We start from the raw sequence: 20,943 nt of genomic DNA, 5'->3' as shown, positions 1-20,943 counted from the left end.
TCCTGTGTCCTCTTTTTGTTTTGCAAACTGAGTCTCAGCTTCTTTTTGGAGCTTGGGATTCCAGGAACCCAGGGCAGCGGGTCTCCTGCCCTCTGCCTCTCACAACCGGCCTGGGCAGCCTTGGGGGTGACTTGTGGGTGAGATGCGGGGCTGCCGCCAATGTCACTGGTGCAGGGGGTGGATGTGGAAGAGGCCAGGGAGCAAGGGAGGAGCTCTTTAGCCTGTGCAGGTGACAGCGGGAACCCTGCTTGGGAGCTCCCGTCATTTTCTGGCATGAATCTAGGAAGTCCCTTCAGGGCCTGGAGTGGAAGGAGGGGTGGGGGCGGGCAGCAGCCCCACCCCCGGGCTCGTGCTCAGGAGCCAGGGCAGTGCCTGGAGCTGGGAGGCACAACACACACGCCAGAGCCACCGAGCACCCAAGGGGAGCCCTGTGCCCAGGGGCTCGAGGGGCCAGTGGGGCTCAGTCTGCCGAGAGGCCCTGCAGGAGACCCCTCAGCACCCCTCACAGCACCTGAGCGGGGTGCTCTTCAGCCCCTTGATGGTGCCACTTTCTGCATCCATGTGCCCCGGTTGGCCCAGGTGCCAGGAGAGAAGCTGCAGGTGACAGTGTCTGCCGTGGAGAGCTCATCATCTCGCTGCAGAGAGAAGCATCTGCTGCAGGAGCAGCCCCTTCAAGTGGAGCAGCCCCTTCAGGTAGAGCAGCATGCGCTTCATAGTCTTAATGCAGAAGACACTTCATCAGAGAGGGCCGGGGACCGCCAGGGCTCACCTGCTAGGTGATGGGCGGGTCCACCCTCGGGCCCAGATGAACAGGTAGGGATTGCACTGTGGACAGTAGGAAAGAAAGGACACAGGCGCTGTAACTCCTCTAGGCCAAACCTCCAAACCCTGGGAACCAAAGCGCCCCCGACTCCCACGCCAGGAAAATGGGCCTGTTGGGAGGCAAGCAGATCGGTGCAGGAGAACCCGCAGAAACGGCACCACGCACTGTTCTCTGGGTGAGACTTAAGCACACAGACCTAGGGGGTGGCCAGGTCTTGCTGCGTCCCGAAGCCATAGGGGCCTGTGGCTGCCGCAAGGGGTGTACCTACCAGAGAGGAGCTTTCCATCGTGCTCAAGGGACGGTTCCGGTGGCGCAGGCCAGAGAACCGCCTTGAGTGCTGCCGGCCGGCCCTGAGCCTGTGCAGACGTTCACACTGACTCCTGCCTGCCGAAGACACTGCTGCATGGTGATGCTGCGCTCTGGCCTGAGCAGCCCCTCACTGACACGTCAGCTCCGGTCCCCACCTTATCCAACCACAGCAGAGAATGGAGCACGCATCAGAGAAACCCAGTGGGGCACGGACCCAAAACACAGGCGCTACACTCACTTTGCATTTTTTTTTTTTTTATTATACTTTAGGGTTTTAGGGTACATGTGCACAATGTGCAGGTTTGTTACATATGTATCCATGTGCCATGTTGATTTCCTGCACCCATCAACTCGTCATTTAGCATTAGGTGTATCTCCTAATGCTGTCCCTCCCCCCTCCCCCCACCCCACAACAGTCCCCGGAGTGTGATGTTCCCCTTCCTGTGTCCATGAGTTCTCATTGTTCAATTCCCACCTATGAGAGAGAACATGCGGTGTTTGGTTTTTTGTCCTTGCGATAGTTTACTGAGAATGATGTTTTCCAGTTTCATCCATGTCCCTACAAAGGACACGAACTCATCATTTTTTATGGCTGCATAGTATTCCATGGTGTATATGTGCCACATTTGCTTAATCCAGTCTATCGTTGTTGGACATTTGGGTTGGTTCCAACTCTTTGCTATTGTGAATAGTGCCGCAATAAACATACGTGTGCATGTGTCTTTATAGCAGCATGATTTATAGTCCTTTGGGTATATACCCAGTAATGGGATGGCTGGGTCAAATGGTATTTCTAGTTCGAGATCCCTGAGGAATCGCCACACTGACTTCCACAATGGTTGAACTAGTTTACAGTCCCACCAACAGTGTAAAAGTGTTCCTATTTCTCCACATCCTCTCCAGCACCTGTTGTTTCCTGATTTTTTAATGATGGCCATTCTAACTGGTGTGAGATGGTATCTCACTGTGGTTTTGATTTGCATTTCTCTGATGGCCAGTGATGATGAGCATTTCTTCATGTGTTTTCTGGCTGCATAAATGTCTTCTTTTGAGAAGTGTTTGTTCATGTCCTCTGCCCACTTTTTGATGGGGTTGTTTGTTTTTTTCTTGTAAATTTGTTTGAGTTCATTGTAGATTCTGGATATTAGCCCTTTGTCAGATGAGTAGGTTGCAAAAATTTTCTCCCATTCTGTAGGTTGCCTGTTCATTCTGATGATAGTTTCTTTTGCTGTGCAGAAGCTCTTTAGTTTAATGAGATCCCATTTGTCGATTTTGGCTTTTGTTGCCATTGCTTTTGGTGTTTTAGACATGAAGTCCTTGCCCACGCCTATGTCCTGAATGGTATTGCCTAGGTTTTCTTGTAGGATTTTAATGGTTTTAGGTCTAACATATAAGTCTTTAATCCATCTTGAATTAATTTTTGTATAAGGTGTAAGGAAGGGATCCAGTTGCAGCTTTCTACATATGGCTAGCCAGTTTTCCCAGCACCATTTATTAAATAGGGAATCCTTTCCCCATTTCTTGTTTTTGTCAGGTTTGTCAAAGATCAGATAGTTGTAGCTATGCGGCATCATTTCTGAGGGCTCTGTTCTGTTCCATTGATCTATGTCTCTGTTGTGGTACCAGTACCATGCTGTTTTGGTTACTGTAGCCTTGTAGTATAGTTTAAAGTCACGTAGCGTGATGCCTCCAGCTTTGTTCTTTTGGCTTAGGATTGACTTGGCGATGCGGGCTCTTTTTTGGTTCCATATGAACTTTAAAGTAGTTTTTTCCAATTCTGTGAAGAAAGTCATTGGTAGCTTGATGGGGATGGCATTGAATCTATAAATTACCTTGGGCAGTATGGCCATTTTCATGATATTGATTCTTCCAACCCATGAGCATGGAATGTTCTTCCATTTGTTTGTATCCTCTTTTATTTCATTGAGCAGTGGTTTGTAGTTCTCCTTGAAGAGGTCCTTCACATCCCTTGTAAGTTGGATTCCTAGGTATTTTATTCTCTTTGAAGCAATTGTGAATGGGAGTTCACTCATGATTTGGCTCTCTGTTTGTCTGTATTGGTGTACAAGAATGCTTGTGATTTTTGTACATTAATTTTGTATCCTGAGACTTCGCTGAAGTTGCTAATCAGCTTAAGGAGATTTGGGGCTGAGACAATGGGGTTTTCTAGATATACAATCATGTCATCTGCAAACAGGGACAATTTGACTTCCTCTTTTCCTAATTGAATACCTTTTATTTCCTTCTCCTGCCTGATTGCTCTGGCCAGAACTTCGAGCACTATGTTGAATAGGAGCGGTGAGAGAGGGCATCCCTGTCTTGTGCCAGTTTTCAGAGGGAATGCTTCCAGTTTTTGCCCATTCAGTATGATATTGGCTGTGGGTTTGTCATAGATAGCTCTTATTATTTTGAGATACGTCCCATCAATACCTAATTTATTGAGAGTTTTTAGCATGAAGGGTTGTTGAATTTTGTCAAAGGCCTTTTCTGCATCTATTGAGATAATCATGTGGTTTTTGTCTTTGGTTCTGTTTATATGCTGGATTACATTTATTGATTTGCGTATGTTGAACCAGCCTTGCATCCCAGGGATGAAGCCCACTTGATCATGGTGGATAAGCTTTTTGATGTGCTGCTGGATTCGGTTTGCCAGTATTTTATTGAGGATTTTTGCATCAATGTTCATCAAGGATATTGGTCTGAAATTCTCTTTTTTGGTTATGTCTCTGCCAGGTTTTGGTAACAGGACGATGCTGGCTTCATAAAATGTGTTAGGGAGGATTCCCTCTTTTTCTATCGACTGGAATAGTTTCAGAAGGAATGGTACCAGTTCCTCCTTGTACCTCTGGTAGAATTCAGCTGTGAATCCATCAGGTCCTGGACTCTTTTTGGTTGGTAAGCTATTGATTATTGCCACAATTTCAGAACCTGTTATTGGTCTATTCAGAGATTCAACTTCTTCCTGGTTTAGTCTTGGGAGGGTGTATTTGTCGAGGAATTTATCCATTTCTTCTAGATTTTCTAGTTTATTTGCATAGAGGTGTTTGTAGTATTCTCTGATGGTAGATTGTATTTCTGTGGGATCGGTGGTGATATCCCCTTTTTCGTTTTTTATTGCATCTATTTGATTCTTCTCTCTTTTCTTCTTTATTAGTCTTGCTAGCGGTCCATCAATTTTGTTGATCTTTTCAAAAAACCAGCTCCTGGATTCATTAATTTTTTGAAGGGTTTTTTGTGTCTCTATTTCCTTCAGTTCTGCTCTGATTTTAGTTATTTCTAGCCTTCTGCTAGCTTTTGAATGTGTTTGCTCTTGCTTTTCTAGTTCTTTTAATTGTGATGTTAGGGAGTCAATTTTGGATCTTTCCTGCTTTCTCTTGTGGGCATTTAGTGCTATAAATTTCCCTCTACACACTGCTTTGAATGTGTCCCAGAGATTCTGGTATGTTGTGTCTTTGTTCTCGTTGGTTTCAAAGAACGTCTTTATTTCTGCCTTCATTTCATTATGTACCCAATAGTCATTCAGGAGCAGGTTGTTCAGTTTCCATGTAGTTGAGCGGTTTTGAGTGAGTTTCTTAATCCTGAGTTCTAGTTTGATTGCACTGTGGTCTGAGAGACAGTTTGTTATAATTTCTGTTCTTTTACAGTTGCTGAGGAGAGCTTTACTTCCAACTATGTCGTCAATTTTGGAATAGGTGTGGTGTGGTGCTGAAAAAAATGTATATTCTGTTGACTTGGGGTGGAGAGTTCTGTAGATGTCTATTAGGTCCACTTTATGTAGAGCTGAGTTCAATTCCTGGATATCCTTGTTAACTTTCTGTCTCGTTGATCTGTCTAATGCTGACAGTGGGGTGTTAAAATCTCCCATTATTATTGTGTGGGAGTTTAAGTCCCTTTGTAGGTCACTCAGGACTTGCTTTATGAATCTGGGTGCTCCTGTGTTGGGTGCATATATATTTAGGATAGTTAGCTCTTCTTGTTGAATTGATCCCTTTACCATTATGTAATGGCCTTCTTTGTCTCTTTTGATCTTTGTTGGTTTAAAGTCTATTTTATCAGAGACTAGGATTGCAACCCCTGCCTTTTTTTGTTTTCCAGTTGCTTGATAGATCTTCCTCCATCCCTTTATTTTGAGTCTATGTGTGTCTCTGCACGTGAGATGGGTTTCCTGAATACAGCACACTGATGGGTCCTGACTCCTTATCCAGTTTGCCAGTCTGTGTCTTTTGATTGGAGCATTTAGCCCATTTACATTTAACGTTAATATTGTTATGTGTGAATCTGATCCTGTCATTATGATGTTAGTTGGTTATTTTGCTCGTTAGTTGCTATAGTTTCTTCCTAGTCTCGATGGTCTTTACAATTTGGCATGTTTTTGCAGTGGCTGGTACCGGTTGTTCTTTTCCATGTTTAGTGCTTCCTTCAGGAGCTCTTTTAGGGCAGGCCTGGTGGTGACAAAATCACTCAGCGTTTGCTTGTCCGTAAAGTGTTTTATTTCTCCTTCACTTATGAAGCTTAGTTTGGCGGGATAGGAGATTCTGGGTTGAAAATTCTTTTCTTTAAGAATGTTGAATATCGGCCCCCACTCTCTTCTGGCTTGTAGAGTTTCTGCTGAGAGATCAGCTGTTAGTCTGATGGGCTTCCCTTTGTGGGTAACCCGACCTTTCTCTCTGGCTGCCCTTAACATTTTTTCTTTCATTTCAACTTTGGTGAATCTGACAATAATGTGTCTTGGAGTTGCCCTTCTCGAGGAGTATCTTTGTGGCGTTCTCTGTATTTCCTGAATCTGAATGCTGGCCTGCCTTGCTAGATTGGGGAAGTTCTCCTGGATAATATCTTGCAGAGTGTTTTCCAACTTGGTTCCATTCTCCCCATCATTTTCAGGTACACCAATCAGACGTAGGTTTGGTCTTTTCACATAGTCCCAAATTTCTTGGAGGCTTTGTTCATTTCTTTTTATCCTTTTTTCTCTAAACTTCCCTTCTCTCTTCATTTCATTCATTTCATCTTCCATCAGCGACACCCTTTCTTCCAGTTGATCGCATCTGCTACTGAGGCTTCTGCAATCTTCGCGTAGTTCTCGAAACTTGGCTTTCAGCTCCATCAGCTCCTTGAAGCCCTTCTCTCCATTGGTTATTCTAGTTATCCATTCTTCTAATTTTTTTTCAAAGTTTTTAACTTCTTTCCTGTTGTTTTGAATTTCCTCTCGTAGCTCAGAGTAGTTTGATCGTCTGAAGCCTTCTTCTCTCAACTCATCAAAGTCATCCTCCATCCAGCTTTGTTCTGTTGCTGGTGAGGAACTGCGTTCCTTTGGAGGAGGAGAGGTGCTCTGTTTTTTAGAGTTTCCAGTTTTTTTGGTCTGTTTTTTCCCCATCTTTGTGGTTTTATCTACTTTTTGTCTTTGATGGTGGTGATGTACAGATGGGTTTTTGGTGTGGATGTCCTTTCTGTTTGTTAGTTTTCCTTCTACCAGACAGGACCCTCAGCTGCAGGTCTGTTGGAGTTTACTAGAGGTGCACTCCAGACCCTGTTTGGCTGGGTGTCAGCAGCGGTGGCTGCAGAACAGCAGATTTTCGTGAGACCACAAATTCAGCTGTCTGATAGTTCCTCTGAAAGTTTTGTCTCAGAGAAGTACCGGGTTGAATGAGGTGTCAGTCTGTCCCTACTGGGGGGGTGCCTCCCAGTTAGGCTGCTCAGGGGTGAGGGACCCACTTTAGGAGGCAGTCTGACCGTTCTCAGATCTCCAGCTGCATGCTGGGAGAACCACTACTCTCTTCAAAGCTGTCAGTCAGACAGGGACATTTAAGTCTGTGGAAGTTCTTGCAGAGTTTTTGTTTGTCTGTGCCCTGCCCCCAGAGGTGGAGCCTACAGAGGCAGGCAGGCCTCCTTGAGCTGTGGTGGGCTCCACCCAGTTCGAGCTTCCTGGCTGCTTTGTTTACCTAAGCAAGCCTGGGCAATGGCGGGCGCCCCTCCCCCAGCGTCGCTGCCGCTTCGCAGCTTGATCTCAGACTGCTGTGCTAGCAATTAGCGAGACTCCGTGGGCATAGGACCCTCCGAGCCAGGTGCAGGACACAATCTCCTAGTGTGCCGTTTTCCAGGCCCGTTGGAAAAGCGCAGTATTAGGATGGGACTGACCCGATATTCCAGGTGCCGTCTGCTTCCCCTTTCTTTGACTAGGAAAGGGAACTCCCTGACCCCTTGCGCTTCCCGAGTGAGGCAATGCCTCGCCCTGTTTCGGCTCACGCACAGTGCGCTTCACCGACTGTCCTGCACCCACTGTTAGGCACTCCCTAGTGAGATGAAACCGGTACCTCAAGCAGAAATGCAGAAATCACCTGTCTTCTGTGTCGCTGGGGCTGGGAGCTGGAGACCGGAGCTGTTCCTATTCGGCCATCTTGGCTCCACCCCCACTTTGCATTTTTAAAGCAACACGCATTGGGGTTAATTTCTACTTCCATGGCACAGAGAGCTTTGCGAGATGTTGAGGACATAAAGATGGCCAGATGGCCATTCTGTCTCTGGTTTCTGAGAGCCCGAGAGACATGGTGAATGAGAGTCTGATCCCCTGGACCCAGGCCTGGTTCCCTTCCAGCCACACCACTGTCGCCTTGCTATGAATGAAGAAACGAGGTGTCTGCTTTTGATAAATTGATTGAGTTGGCTAAGGGAGGAAGAACAGGAGCTACCCATAGGACATATGGGCAGGAACACAGGGACAAGGTGAGGCAGTGATCAGCGTCAAGGACACCTGACCAGTTGTGCACACCATTGTGCTGGCATGGGCTGCTCTCACCTGCCTGCCACACGCCCATGCCCGCTCCTGCTCCTCTAATGGCATCCAGCCTCCCTGCTGTGATCAGCAATCATACCATTCGCCCCCATTCTTCTCTCCCCACAACCCACACCTTCTGGCAGCCCATGAACATGTCACACTCAGACTGTCCTGCCCCAAATACTATCTCGTTTGTCCCACATCTGGAATGTTCTTTTTCCTCTGACTCCAAGGAGAACCCTCCCAGGCCCCCTTCTCTGCAACGGCCTCTCCTTCTCCAGCCTCAGCACCGTCCTGCCCCCTCCTCCACCGCCTGTCCGGTGGAACAGGCCCGGACTAAGTCTCCATGCCTGGAGGGCAGTCCATCCTGGACATAGTGCATGCCCAGAACTGCCCCCACAGCCAGCTTCCTCTGTGGCTCGCTCTTCACAAGACACGGAAGAGTTTTGGGGCCTGCTGGTGTGGCATTGCTTCTATGATGGCTAAAAACAGCTGGGAAGCTAGAAGACACGCCTGAACCAAGCTCGGGACAGTGACTTGTTAGCCAAAAGCTTCAATTCAGGCCCCAAATCCAAGTGTGGCATTGTGTCAAATGAGGCTGAGACTCCGCGTCACCTCAGCTCACCAGGCACCTCTGAGGCAAACCCTGACAGGTGCATTTCAGTCCCCTGCTCAGGATCCACCCCAGCCCTGCTTGGCATGCAGCATCTTTCATAGCAGGTGCCCTCTGCCGCTTCTGAGGTCATCCTTCCGTCTCCTCACAAAACTCAGTGGAAACAGACATCCTGCAATCAGAATGAAGAGCTAGTCACCCAGACACTTTCAACACCTACAGCTGGGGAGGCTGAGTAAATTACTGCAAAATTAGGGTGACAATTTTTGAATATATTTTCCACCTTTTATTTCCATCAGTATCATCCATTTAAAAAGAATGACAAGAAGATTCCCATCCATCCAAACTGGACCGCCCACACTTTATGAAAAAGTTGGAGCATTTCAGCCGGCTCCACGTGATCCATCCTGTCTTCAGTCAGTGCCTTCTGGAAGGGAGGAAAAGTCTTGGATGCACCTGGCACTCAATCCACTCGGCACCTGGCTGCTGCTGCGGTCCTAGGGCTGGAAGGAACTCCCACTGGGCGCACATCTACAGAGGAGTGCGTGGCGCAGCGAGGACGGTTACTGCTGGAACCGACATACAGCGAACTACATACTTTCAGAAGGAGCCTCTGTCACATGGATAGAACAACAACAACAACAAAAAAAACCCACAAAAAACCTGGAGAAAATATATCTAAATCTCTGATAGGTCTCTTAGCTAGCAGTGAGTTCAGTATGACAGCACAGAGTCTAAAAATACTAATTAAAAATAAATTGCTTTGGTTAGCATTTAAACCTTTCCCATTCAATAAAAGATTTCTGTAATGAGGAATGCTGAATATATATAAAGTCTGACACTCAATCTTGAATTTCGGGGGTGTATTTTACTGAACTAAGAGCATAAAACACTGGCGTCCCAGGCGGAAGGCATTTGCTGCGACCTGGTGTGGCCCCCAAGGCCAGTGCCTCATCGTTTTGCCCCACAGCACTTGGAAGGAAGACTTAAAGGATTATTTGAGGGGCGGGGAAAGGGTGGCACAGGAACCCATGGGGCATCCTGGCAGAGATGACAGCGTGGGAAGCAGGAAGGTCACGGGCAGTGGGTGCAGGAGGCAGGCAAGCTGGGCAGATGGAGCCACAGCTGAAGAGGAAGCAGTCGGGACGCCCTTCCCAGGACCCTGCCCTGGACACCTTCCCCAGGACCCCTGTTCTGCAGGACCCCTGTTCCTTCCTGTTTCGGGGTAAAACAAGCTGGGGAAGGGGTTAGGGACGCAGACCCGGGAGGCAGATGGAACGGCCTGCGCCAGGCCAGAGGAAGCTTATCCCCCGAGACCACGCATGAAGGCCCTGGAACCCCTCCTGGACTCGTCCCCTGCCCACCCCCTCCTACACCCAAAGAGGACTTGCAATTCAGATGAAAAGTAAGAACAGAAAGAGCTGCATTAGCCTTTTCATAATGATAGCATTTATAAGCAGAAAATTAGCGCTATTTCTGTTCATTATTTAGTTTTTCTTTGTTGCCGACTTCCTATTTTCTACATAGGATAGGTACTCTGCAATAATAATTTCTTCATCTTCCAGAGTTGAGTCAAGATAGTCTTCCTCATGCTCTGGAATGTCTTCCAGTATCTCATTGACGGCCTCTGTCTCCATGTCTTCGTCTGTTGAGGCACTAGAGGTTCCTACAATAAAATACCGCAGCAGTAAGTGAATTATGTGAGGATTGTCCTGGGGACGCTGCATGACCACAGTCAACCTCAGACTGTGCCTCTTGCTGGCCACACTGTCCAGGTGGCCGGCCCAGTGACATCAGGGGACGCCCCCTCAGTCTCCACGTCTGCCGTGGCCTAAGGCACCGGTCCCATCTGTTGGCTTCTGAAGACACTTTGCTCTCAACGCGGCACTCAGAGACCCCAGACCTACCTGCGGAGTCGGAAGGGGACGTGGCTGGCGGGGACAAAGAGGCTTCCGGTGACAGCGGCAGCTCAGGAGGCAGGCTTCCTCCGTTGTGAGCAAGGGTCTGGGCGGCCAGCTGGACGTTGCCTCTGAACACTCTCAGCGCAGCTTCGGCCACAAGTGCATCAAAACCCATGTACACCAACTAGGGGAGAGCGCAGGGGTCACAGCATCGGCCCCTGGCTCCTCTTCTGCCACCCGCTTCCCCCACATGGGCGGACAGCCGGCTCATGTTTAAGAGCTCCTGGCGTGCGCACCATGGACCTTTCTGCACAAGTCATGCTTCTGTGCAATGTGAGCGTGGAGCAGCCTGGAACGGGGCTTGGAAGACTCGAGTCGGGTGCGTCAGTGAGCAGCCATCTCAGGACAGGCAAGGACCTTGGGCTGAGAGCAAGGCACCACGCCAGCCTCACCATGGGCACCGCAAGGTCAGTGGCCACAGCATACAGGCATGCCAATGTGTGTGGGGGGACAAATGTGGACAGAGCTGTCACTTGGGACACAAAGCTGGATGGGTTTCACAGGTCACAGTGACATCCTTTTAGGTCACAGGCAGAGAAATGGGGCTGATGTAAACAGTGGTGCATAGACAAAGGCGACAAACCTAAAGAGAACTTTCTGACGCTTCCCCAGTTTTCCTGCTTTCCAAGGAGGCCTCCCCTGCCCTCTGTTATACTGCGTGGGTGGCCTCTGCGGTGGGCAGGTTACACCTGGAGCCTGGGAGCCAAGGTGTCAGCACGGACTCCCCCAGTCCTGCTGCCTGATTCACCTGGGTTACCCCAAGCAACCCCACTGGAGGCTGTCCAAGACGAGGGCACAAAGGCCTGTCACTCACTTGGTCAATGTTTTCCTGGGAAGGACTTTCTTGACGGTTGTCGGTTTCAGGATTGGAATCATTTAACCACCACATCTGAGGATTGCTCAACAGAATCTAAAACACACAGGAACACCCTTTACCCATCACTAAGAACTCGTCACACATTCAGACAGGCGCTGCACCCTGCCATGTGCTAGGCAGACCCAGCCATCCTCCGCTGCTAGGAGGCAGAGAAAGGGGCTCCCACCCAGGCTGGTGTTCACAGAAGGCTTCCAGCCAGAGACCAGGACAGCTGGGGTTTGAAGGAGGAGCAAGACTAGTCAGGGAAAAGATCCCTTCTGATAGAGCAGGAAGGGATGGAAAGCGGGTGGAAGCAGCATCCAAGAAAACAGGTTTTGTCAGAGCTACAGACAGAAAGGTCTCTTAAGCAGCTCAGGGCTGACCGATCTTTGAAAGCGTCCTGCCCTCTAGACTTAAAATGTCAGGCAGGTAGTAGGGTTATTTTGACCCTTAACTTCTTCATCACACAATACTTAATCTTCAAAGACCCTGTGGAGACTTTCCTTTCCAACACTCAATACTTCTATGTTGACTGGAAGTATTTTTGTGCCACTCATATAATTCACATCTGTTTTGAGAACCATCAGTCCCTTCGGATATTCAGAATTTCCCACCTCTTAATATTTCTCCAACACACAAAAAAATCAAACTAGATACTCAAATAAAAATTAAAATTTAACGTATATGTTAAATATACATATACATAGTAACAAAAGTACTGCCTTGTGGAGCCTTCCAGGGAACAGGGCAGGGATAAGAGGCAAAGGCAGGGTGGACTCCCCGTGCCTGCTGCACCCACACCCACCTCAGCAGGGCAAACGAGGACACCTGCCCTGCCCTCACCCCCTCCAACCCCATGTCTGTCCCCCCAGCCCCGCCCCCAGCACGTGCACAACCTAAGCCAGCTCCTACCACTCTGCCTCCTGCCCGCCATCCTGCCCCAGCATCTGCCTGGACTGCTGCCTCCACACATCCAGCCTCCTGCCTCCCGTGCACCCCTTGGGAACCCCCCACCACATGTGCTCTGAGTTTGTCTCTCACTGACCTGTGGGGCCAAGAGGACAGAGGGTGGTTCCATGCCAAGCTGCTGAGACGCAGCACAGCACCTGCCCTACTGAGGATTCCATATGCTTCTCCAACACAGGGAAGGAAGTGGCCCAGGTAAAGTCACTGCTGTCTGGATCCCAACCTGCTGTCACTCCTGAGGCGTTCTTTGAAAAGCACCCCCTTTGCCAACATGTACTATGGACTAAATAAATAAAACTAGATACTTACTTACATTTAAAATTTTAATGCCAAACAATTATACTACAAGTTGAATTACCACTCTCTTTTTTCTGCTGTGGAAACTGCCTGTTTACACTAAACTCTGCTGCACACGGAAACCCTACACAAAGTCCTGGCCTGTGGACTCTGCTGGTGTGGACAGGCACCATGTTTTGGAGCCAGGCCTGGGCCAGGCACGGAGCATGGGGCCTCATGGGGCCTTACGCGGCCTCTGTCTGGGCTGGAGCCCAGGAGAAACCTGCCCTTCAGATCCGGATGACGGGGCAGCCCATAGGAGTGAGCCTGGGAGGATGCTGGAGAGCCATGGAGGGAGCTCTGGGCAGGACCCACTGCTCAGGGACAAGGCCAGAGGCCCCAAGGGAGCTGCTACCTTCAGGGCCTCATCCACGTTCCCGCTGGCTTCGTGGAGCGCCTGCTGGGCTGCCTGCGTGGAGTAGCCCATCCCTGTCAGCAACCTGATGTTCTCGAGGCGGCGTCTTTTCTTCTCTTTTTCCTCCTTCCTTATTTGGGCCAATTCCTTTAGGAAAAGAGCAAAGTCCCATCCCAAGTTAGGGACTGAGATTTCACAGCCTCTCAGTCTGTGCTCTACAGGATTCTCCACATTTCCAGGCAAAGCCAAAAAACCAAAGCAAAGCACAGGGGGACCTCTCTCTACCTCTCCTCACCCAGCCAAATGGCAGAGGTGCCACAGAGGCAGAGGGCTGGTGGAAGTGCTGCTTCTGAGGGCAGGCAGTGGAAGTGAGATGCCCGTGGGGCAGGAAGGAGGTGCCTCACGAGCCCCGCCATCCACCATCTGGCATCAGGATGGGCTGCTCGCCCAACCCAGCACTCCCACTGCAGAGGTCGCAGGTGTGAGGTGCATGGATTCTCTTCTAGGAACCGGGTAGAAGAGCTTCCTGCACGCGGTGGGAAGGCCTTCCAGCCTTTGATGAATCGCCCAGGGACTCAAGTTAATATGTGATGTGGAATCAGGGGGCTCCTGGGCAATGCCAAGGCTGATGACCCACCCCCCACAGCTTGGGGAGCAAGGACTCCAGGGCCTTCTGAGGCCTGTCATTCCATTCAGAACCCACAGAATGCCCAGGGGACAAAGGTCATCCAACCTCTTGGTTCTCAACCCTGTTTCTCAGAGTTGCCTGCTATTGCTGCAGGAGCACAAGACGGCTGCGAGGGTTCTAGTCTCTTCACCTCTCCCACCCAGGGCCAATTAGGAGAGTTTCCAGTTTATTTTGTACACTAGTATGCCCATAAAAATGTCATTTGAAAAGGGGATTTTGCTGCTTAAAAGCAACAACAACAAAGCAAGTTTGAAAACCAGGAATTTAATCCAACCTCACTATTTTCCCAACAAGGAGACAGAAAGCTTTCAACAAAGTTAAATGACTGCTACATTCTCCCAGGGAGACAAGCCCCGCCATCAGCAGCAGCGAGGACGGGGGAGAAAACAGACTCCTTCCTTACAGAGACCTGATCCTGCCTCCTGCCCAGCCCAGGCAACAGGCACCTCCTTGCATTTTCCCCACAGCAGGAAAGTGGCCTCATCTCTTAGGAAAACAAAAGCATCATCATCGTGGAACCAGACTCCACAGGCCCCACAGTAGGAGCAGGCAGAACAGAGTGGCTGCTGGAAACATCTCCAGGGATGAAGACATCTGTAGACTCATGGCCCGTCTCTATCACAGGAGAACCTCCCGGGGTGCCCCTGGAGTGCCCACAGTGCCAGCTCCCTTTGCTTGCCCTTCAGCTGCACCAGGCCTGTCTCATGCCCCCGTTACATGCTCTACCTCTCAGCAGCCAGTCTCTGCCAGCCCCAGCCCCGCTGCACAGCGCAGCAGGCTCCATCATTCCAGTCACCTACCTGAAAGCCCGCAGCAGCTCCTGACCACCTCCCCACACTGAGGCACCAGCTCCTTATTCTGCTACTCAGGGCCCCCACTCCCTGGCCCCAACAATGCTTCCAAACTGACCTTATCCTGCCACACCACCCCAACCACACACGCCAGCAGGAGTCTTTCATACAACTCACATTTGCACTTTTATTTACACATACTCCACGTAAAATGCCTTTACTGGCCCCATCCTCTGCTTTCAATACAGTTTCTTCCATTTATATTCCAAAAGGCTAAGAAGCGCGCCTAACATCCAAGCACAGAGAAGGACGCTGCCAGCCAGCAGACCTGGGCATTACCTAACACAGACCTCACACCAACTGGGAGCTTTGAAGAATACTTCCTTTCATTACAAATGTCTTAGTCTGTTTCCTTTTAATCATGTAAACACGTGTGAGAACATTATTTTCTGAAATTTCTCTTTATACTAAGATGAGTTAGAAAGATAAAGTAGATCAATCAATGCCAGTGAGTACTGCACTGAAGTGGCTACAGTTAAGTAGAATCGGATCTCAAGAGAGAGGTGTTGTATGGTCACAACAAGCTGGGATGACCTCTTAGGAAGGCTGCCTCTCACGGCCTGGCCATACTGAAGCATGATCTGTGAGCTCCGTTTCTACAGCTGTTGCTTTTTGCCAGATGAGAAACTGGTCTGTATTCAGGGCCATATTGCACAAAAAATATAAACTTTTAATAATTATGTATTAAAGGCTGGGCACAGTGGTTCACACCTGTAATCCCAGCACCTTGGGAGGCCAAGGTAGGAGGATTGCTTGAACCAAGGAGTTTTGAGACTGGCCTGGGCAACACGGTGAGACCCCATTTCTACAAAAAAATTAAAAAAAAAAAAATCAGCCAAGAGCTCTTGGCAGGAGGATCATTGGAGCCCAGGAGATCAAGGTTGCAGTGAGCCATAATCATGCCACTGCACTCCAGCCTGGACACGAGAGCAAGACTCTGTCTCAAACAAAAGCATGGAAGAATGGTTTTACATTCAGCTCAGTCAGATGCTCATATCTAGAATGTTGGAACTCTGAGGGCAGCAGATTTCTCTTGCTCATCTAAAGCTCCAATAGGAGCTCACTTTTGTGGGACACTGTTTTTGTCTTTCCAGCACCATTCTAACCCTCCCTGAGGTGTGGGAGGCTGCTCCAGCTCCCCAGGTGGCCCCTGAATGGACTAAGGTGGCAACCCTCTATCTCTTGCCACAGGCCTGAGCCAATCAGTCTTGGCATTCCTCCAGCCTCAGTGATAGGTTCAAGGCTGCCCAATCACAAGAAGCTCAGGATTTTCCCTGAGGATTCTGGGACAGAGATTATGGCCCTTGGTGTGACTGGATGACACTGATGACATGGGGTTGGGGGTGGGGGTAGAGAGACAGACCTCAGGTCCTCAGTGACATCAGTAAGCCACTGAATGAATCACCTAACCCTGAGACCTATCCTACTTCTGGACTTTTTACAACTAAACAGGCCAGTAAATCCCACCACATCCCTTGTTTTGATGTTTAGGCCATTTTGGTTTTTTTGTTGTTGTTGTTGCTTTCAGCCAAAAGCATCGTAACTAACAAGATCCATTGGATGGAAGAGGGAGAAGGATCAACTGCACTATATACACTGTTTTTTTTTTATTTGCATTTTCTCCAAGGGCTTTTAACTTCAGAAATGTACAAGTGATATGACTCCACTATACTTAAAAGACCACCTCTGGGCCGGGCGCGGTGGCTCACGCTTGTAATCCCAGCATTTTGGGAGGCCGAGGCGGGCGGATCACGAGGTCAGGAGATCGAGACCACGGTGAAACCCCGTCTCTACTAAAAAAATACAAAAAATTAGCCGGGCGTGGTGGCGGGCGCCTGTAGTCCCAGCTACTCAGAGAGGCTGAGGCAGGAGAATGGCATGAACTCAGGAGGTGGAGCTTGCAGTGAGCTGAGATCGCGCCACTGCACTCCAGCATGGGTGACAGAGCGAGACTCCGTCTCAAAAAAAAAAAAAAAAAGACCACCTGTGAGCTACAGCTCTTCCCATGTGTAAGATGAAAAGTATCTGTCCTGTGGCCTCTCAGGTGGTCACAGGCAGAAGTGAATGACATGAGTGTGACAATGTTTAATGAACTATAGTCTTATACAGTGATGAGAACTGTTTTCCAAATGATCTCATTTTAAAACACTAGCTTTCCAGATGCTAATAAAATCTTACTGGTAGTGGAGTAATAGTAAAGCAACAAATCAGTATCAGCAATGTTTGTTTTTCTGTTAGTACTGAATTAGACCATGTAAAACTCAAACACACAGAACTCAACTTTTCAGCCGGTTGCAGTGGCTCACACCTGTGATCCCAGCACTTTGGGAGGCCAAGGCGGGCGGATCACTTGAGGTCAGGAGTTCAAGACCAGCCTGGCTAAAACGGTGAAACCCCATCTCTACTAAAAATACAAAAAGTAAAGCTGGGCGTGGTGGTGGGCACCTGTAATCCCAGCTACTTAGGAGGCTAAGGCAGAAGAATCACTTGAACCTGGGAGGCAGAGGTTGCAGTGATCACGCCACTGCACTCCAGCCTGGGTGACAGAGTGAGACTCTGTCTGGAAAAAAAGAACTCAGCTTTCCAGAGCCTCTGCCTTTACCTACTCATTGACTTCTATAGCAAGACCCAAAGGACCACGACTGGACTAGGCAAGAGAGAAAGTTAAGGACCACAGCTGGTGTTGTAAAAGGAGAAACCCTGTGACTGCTCACCACGGAATGAACCCACGAATCCACTCCCTCTCTGGCCTCAGGTAGGCAAACAACCACGGGGCTTTCCTGCTCCCATCCAAATACCCCCGAGGCTGCTTTTTTCCTTCAGGATTATCCTAGTGTTTAGCAAAAAGGGAAACGAGGTAACATACATGTGAAGATTCTAGAGATTTCTATGGCTGGAGTTTACAGCTAGAAAGGACTTGTGAGATAATCTAGTACCAACTTCCTGTTTTAGCAAGAAAAATGGCTCTTCTGCTAATATTCCACCATTATCTCCCTCTAGACCTCAGTTCTTTTACTGCAGAACATATTGGATAGAATAAGGATCCTTCCAACTCCAAAATTCTAAGGTTTTCTTAAATGTACTTAATTGTTTCAAATGATTATAGTTTTTTAACCTGTGCTTTCATAATATAATACAACTTGTTTCTATGATTTGACTTATGTTTCTAGGCAAGGATGCAATCCCCAACTTTAATAATGACCTCATGAAAAAACAATTTTGTTTTTAAAATGACCTCCAGAAATACACTATGGTGTTAAAGAAAAAGAGAGAGAGGACCGTTTGCCACCACAGCAGGAAACAAAACTAGGGAGACTGCGGCATGTGAAAAATGATCCAATTGAAAAAGACAAGTTTCAGCCAGGCGTGGTGGCTCACGCCTGTAATCCCAGGACTTTGGGAAACTGAGGTGGGCACATCACTTGAGGTCAGGAGTTTGAGACCAGCCTGGCCAACATGGTGAAACCCCATCTCTACTAAAAATACAAAAATTAGCCAGGTGTGGTGGCACGCACCTGTAATCCCAGCTACTCAGGAGGCTGAGGCACGAGAATTGCTTGAACCCGGGAGGCGGAGCTTGCAGTGAGCCAAGATCGCGCCACTGCACTCCAGCCTGGATGACAAAGTGAGACTCTGTCTCGAAAAAAAAAAAAAAAAAAGACAAGTTTCTCCTTCCTTCCCAATCTGGAGTAATAAAGAGTTCCTTGTTATTAACACTCCTGTGGGATTATCTTTTTTTGTTCTTTCATACCCAAGACAGCTAGGGCATGTGAAAGTGGGTACCTCTCTGCGGTTGGTAATATGAGTGGCCGCATGATCCACGTTCCCATCACACGCCCTCAGGCCAAGCCGGGCTTCCTGGGCAGTAAACCCCAACTGCAACAAATTGTCCACTTTTGACGGATCAATATATAGCTCTTTAAAGAGCTGACGTGCCTAGAGACAGGGAAATGTAAGAATCATGTAACCACAGCAATACTTAAAGCTTAATACAAAGTGAAAGCCTAAAAGAAATTAGATTGTACCCAATATGAATTAAAGGGCATCAGATTTTGGATAAAATCTCCAAACTAGGCCTGTTATTAACAAGTACAAATAGAAACAGACCAACACTATCCTTACTCACAAAGCAGCTACAGCACAACACGAGGTAAGAGGCTGGGTGTTGCAGAAGTGACTGGTAACCACTTTGTTTTTGCAACAAAAGCCCCCGAATTTCAGCTGTGCACGTGACATTTCTCACCCTCCCGTGCAACTGGGTGTAGCCAGGTAGTGAAGTCGAGGTCAATGGCATGCAGCCACAGCGCTGGGTGCAGCTGCGGGGTCATCTCTCAAGTGGCCTGCTCTGGACTCTCTCTTGCCCCCTCTGCTGGCTGGAAGAGGCACTGACAGGAGCAACCTAGGACGCCTTGCTGAGGCTGGCGGGCTGCTCACTGCTCTGGCCCGGCTCACCTCTAGACTGCAAGATGAGTGAGCCATAAACTTCTATCCAATTAAAGTCACTGTCTTTTCGAAGTCTCATTACAGCATCTGGCTGTACTCTAACATATACAAATGTGTTTCTGGTTCAATCTCTCCTGTGCACGGAGAAAGCACAGGTATGTTTCTCACAAGTCACAAACTACTAAGTTAAAATCCTTAACTTCCAGGAATGTTTTTTAAAAGGAGGTGAAAATTGGTTACAACTTTACTTTTCTTACCTTGTTAAGATACTCACAAGCCTCTACATCATTTCCACTGTGATAGTTTCGGATACCTTGAAGTAAGTAGAGTCTTAGAAACAGTACCTTCTCTTTCCCACAATTTCCCTAAAATTATTGAAGAAAAAAAGGATAAAATTGCCTTATTTCTAACTACAGGTCTGTAATACTCATATCTGTAATTCCCTTGGCCTCCAGAGGGGCAACATGGTAGTATTAAAATGTCCGTGGCTTCACTATGACTGATGGCAAAAGTGAAGCCCCCTCTTCCCCATCCCCTGTGGTATGACAACATTCCTCATGCCACACAGGAGAGTCAGTGTGAGGGCACCAGCCTCCAGACATGCAGCACAGTGGCCCTTCTGGTCAGCAGAGAAGTATGCAGAAATCCAAACCAGGGATAAGAGAGTCTGCATCAGCAGGATTTTGATGACTTGGGGAAATCAGAAAAATCCATACTCGAGCCACAGCTCTTGAGCTGCGACTCATTCACGCAAACTGTCACTGCTGAAATGTCTATTTTCTGCATTTACATCTTGCAAATTAGACTCTACCAACATAAAGAAGTCAGCAGCTCTCTCCTGGTCAGGGTGATCACTGATGGGGTTCTATGACTAGCGAAGCATGTTCCTTTGGGCTAAGTGCTCACACGCTAAGTAAGAGAGACAGCCAGATTTGTAAAACATTGAACACTTTATAAATATATAGCTTAAAAAGAGTATACTGCATACTGCTATCAAAATGAAATCACCTTCTGGCAGTAGTTCAAATACTTTAACAGGAATAAACACAAATGCTAGAAATGGACTCAATGAGACATAAAATGAATTCCAGGAACATACTTTTATGTGGACCAGTCTCTGATGATTTTCTCCATAACAATTTTTAAAGCATTTCTGGGCCAAGTTTAATTTTTTTTCTGCATCATCAAGGCATTCCAGTTGTTCCAGGCAGAAGTAACACCACACTATATCCAGCTGGAGGACGGCATAGTTATCCACTGTGTCCAGCAGCTCTCTGCAACACTCACTGGAAAGAGAAGGACAATGACATCACTGCCAAGCAGCAATTGAAACATTTTTAGCATTTGAAACCTTTTTGTGAATTACTGGAATTCTTTCCCAGTTCTTGGTGTATGTTCAAAGGCTGACTGCTCTAAAAGAGAGATCCTAATGTTTAGGAAGGGAGTCGTATTTATAATCTCATCCTTCTAATGGGGGAAAGAAAGAGAAATCAGAAATCAGGGCTTAGGAATCAAAGCTTACCACCACTTGCCCCAGGACACACATGCAGCCCCTTGATAGGAAGCAGAACCCAGGGCCGCTGTGTCAGAGGCCCTCAGCGAATACGGGGAAGACCATGCTTTAAAGCTGTGACTTCCAATCCTGACTGGAAATCAGCATCACCTGGGCCAGAGCAACGTTCTTTCTTTCTTTCTTTAAGAATCATTGATCCCACCTAGACCAAACATAACAGAAATCTCTGGGGGTTGGGCCTGGTAATTATACTGCCAGAGTCTCCCCAGCTGATGCTAATGTACAGCCAGGGCTGAACACCACTTCTTTAAAGACACCAAAAAAATCACTACGTACTATGAATGCCTCAGCTGAGGAAGGCTCTGACAAGGCATTCATGTTCAGTCACATTCAAGCGGGGGGAGAAACAATTCAGAAAGCACCAGGCTCTAATGGCCCAGCTGATTTCTGAGGGCCTACG

At 48.1% G+C, this 20,943-nt stretch overlaps 1 protein-coding gene across 4 annotated transcripts in view; it reads right to left on the bottom strand.

The window, feature by feature from the left end:
• Positions 1–8,777: 8,777 nt before the first annotated feature.
• Positions 8,778–20,943, bottom strand: part of NUB1 (negative regulator of ubiquitin like proteins 1) — a 41,441-nt gene continuing 29,275 nt past the window's right edge. For 2 of the 4 annotated variants that reach the window (XM_003270934.4, XM_030826193.1), the window contains exons 9-15: positions 20,070–20,256; positions 19,228–19,335; positions 18,311–18,463; positions 12,989–13,135; positions 11,290–11,385; positions 10,422–10,599; positions 8,778–10,180 (exon numbers count right to left, since the gene is read on the bottom strand). In XM_003270934.4, the coding sequence (XP_003270982.2) occupies positions 10,002–10,180; positions 10,422–10,599; positions 11,290–11,385; positions 12,989–13,135; positions 18,311–18,463; positions 19,228–19,335; positions 20,070–20,256 (1,048 nt within the window). In that variant the 3' untranslated portion in view covers positions 8,778–10,001. Of the gene's footprint in view, positions 10,600–11,289; positions 11,386–12,988; positions 13,136–18,310; positions 18,464–19,227; positions 19,336–20,069; positions 20,257–20,943 lie in introns of all 4 variants that reach the window. The other 2 variants (XM_030826191.1, XM_030826192.1) reach the window with 1 other exon arrangement.

Source organism: Nomascus leucogenys, chromosome 13 (assembly GCF_006542625.1).
Source record: "Nomascus leucogenys isolate Asia chromosome 13, Asia_NLE_v1, whole genome shotgun sequence".
NCBI lineage: Eukaryota > Metazoa > Chordata > Mammalia > Primates > Hylobatidae > Nomascus > Nomascus leucogenys.
This window is presented reverse-complemented; position numbering and strand designations above follow the sequence as displayed.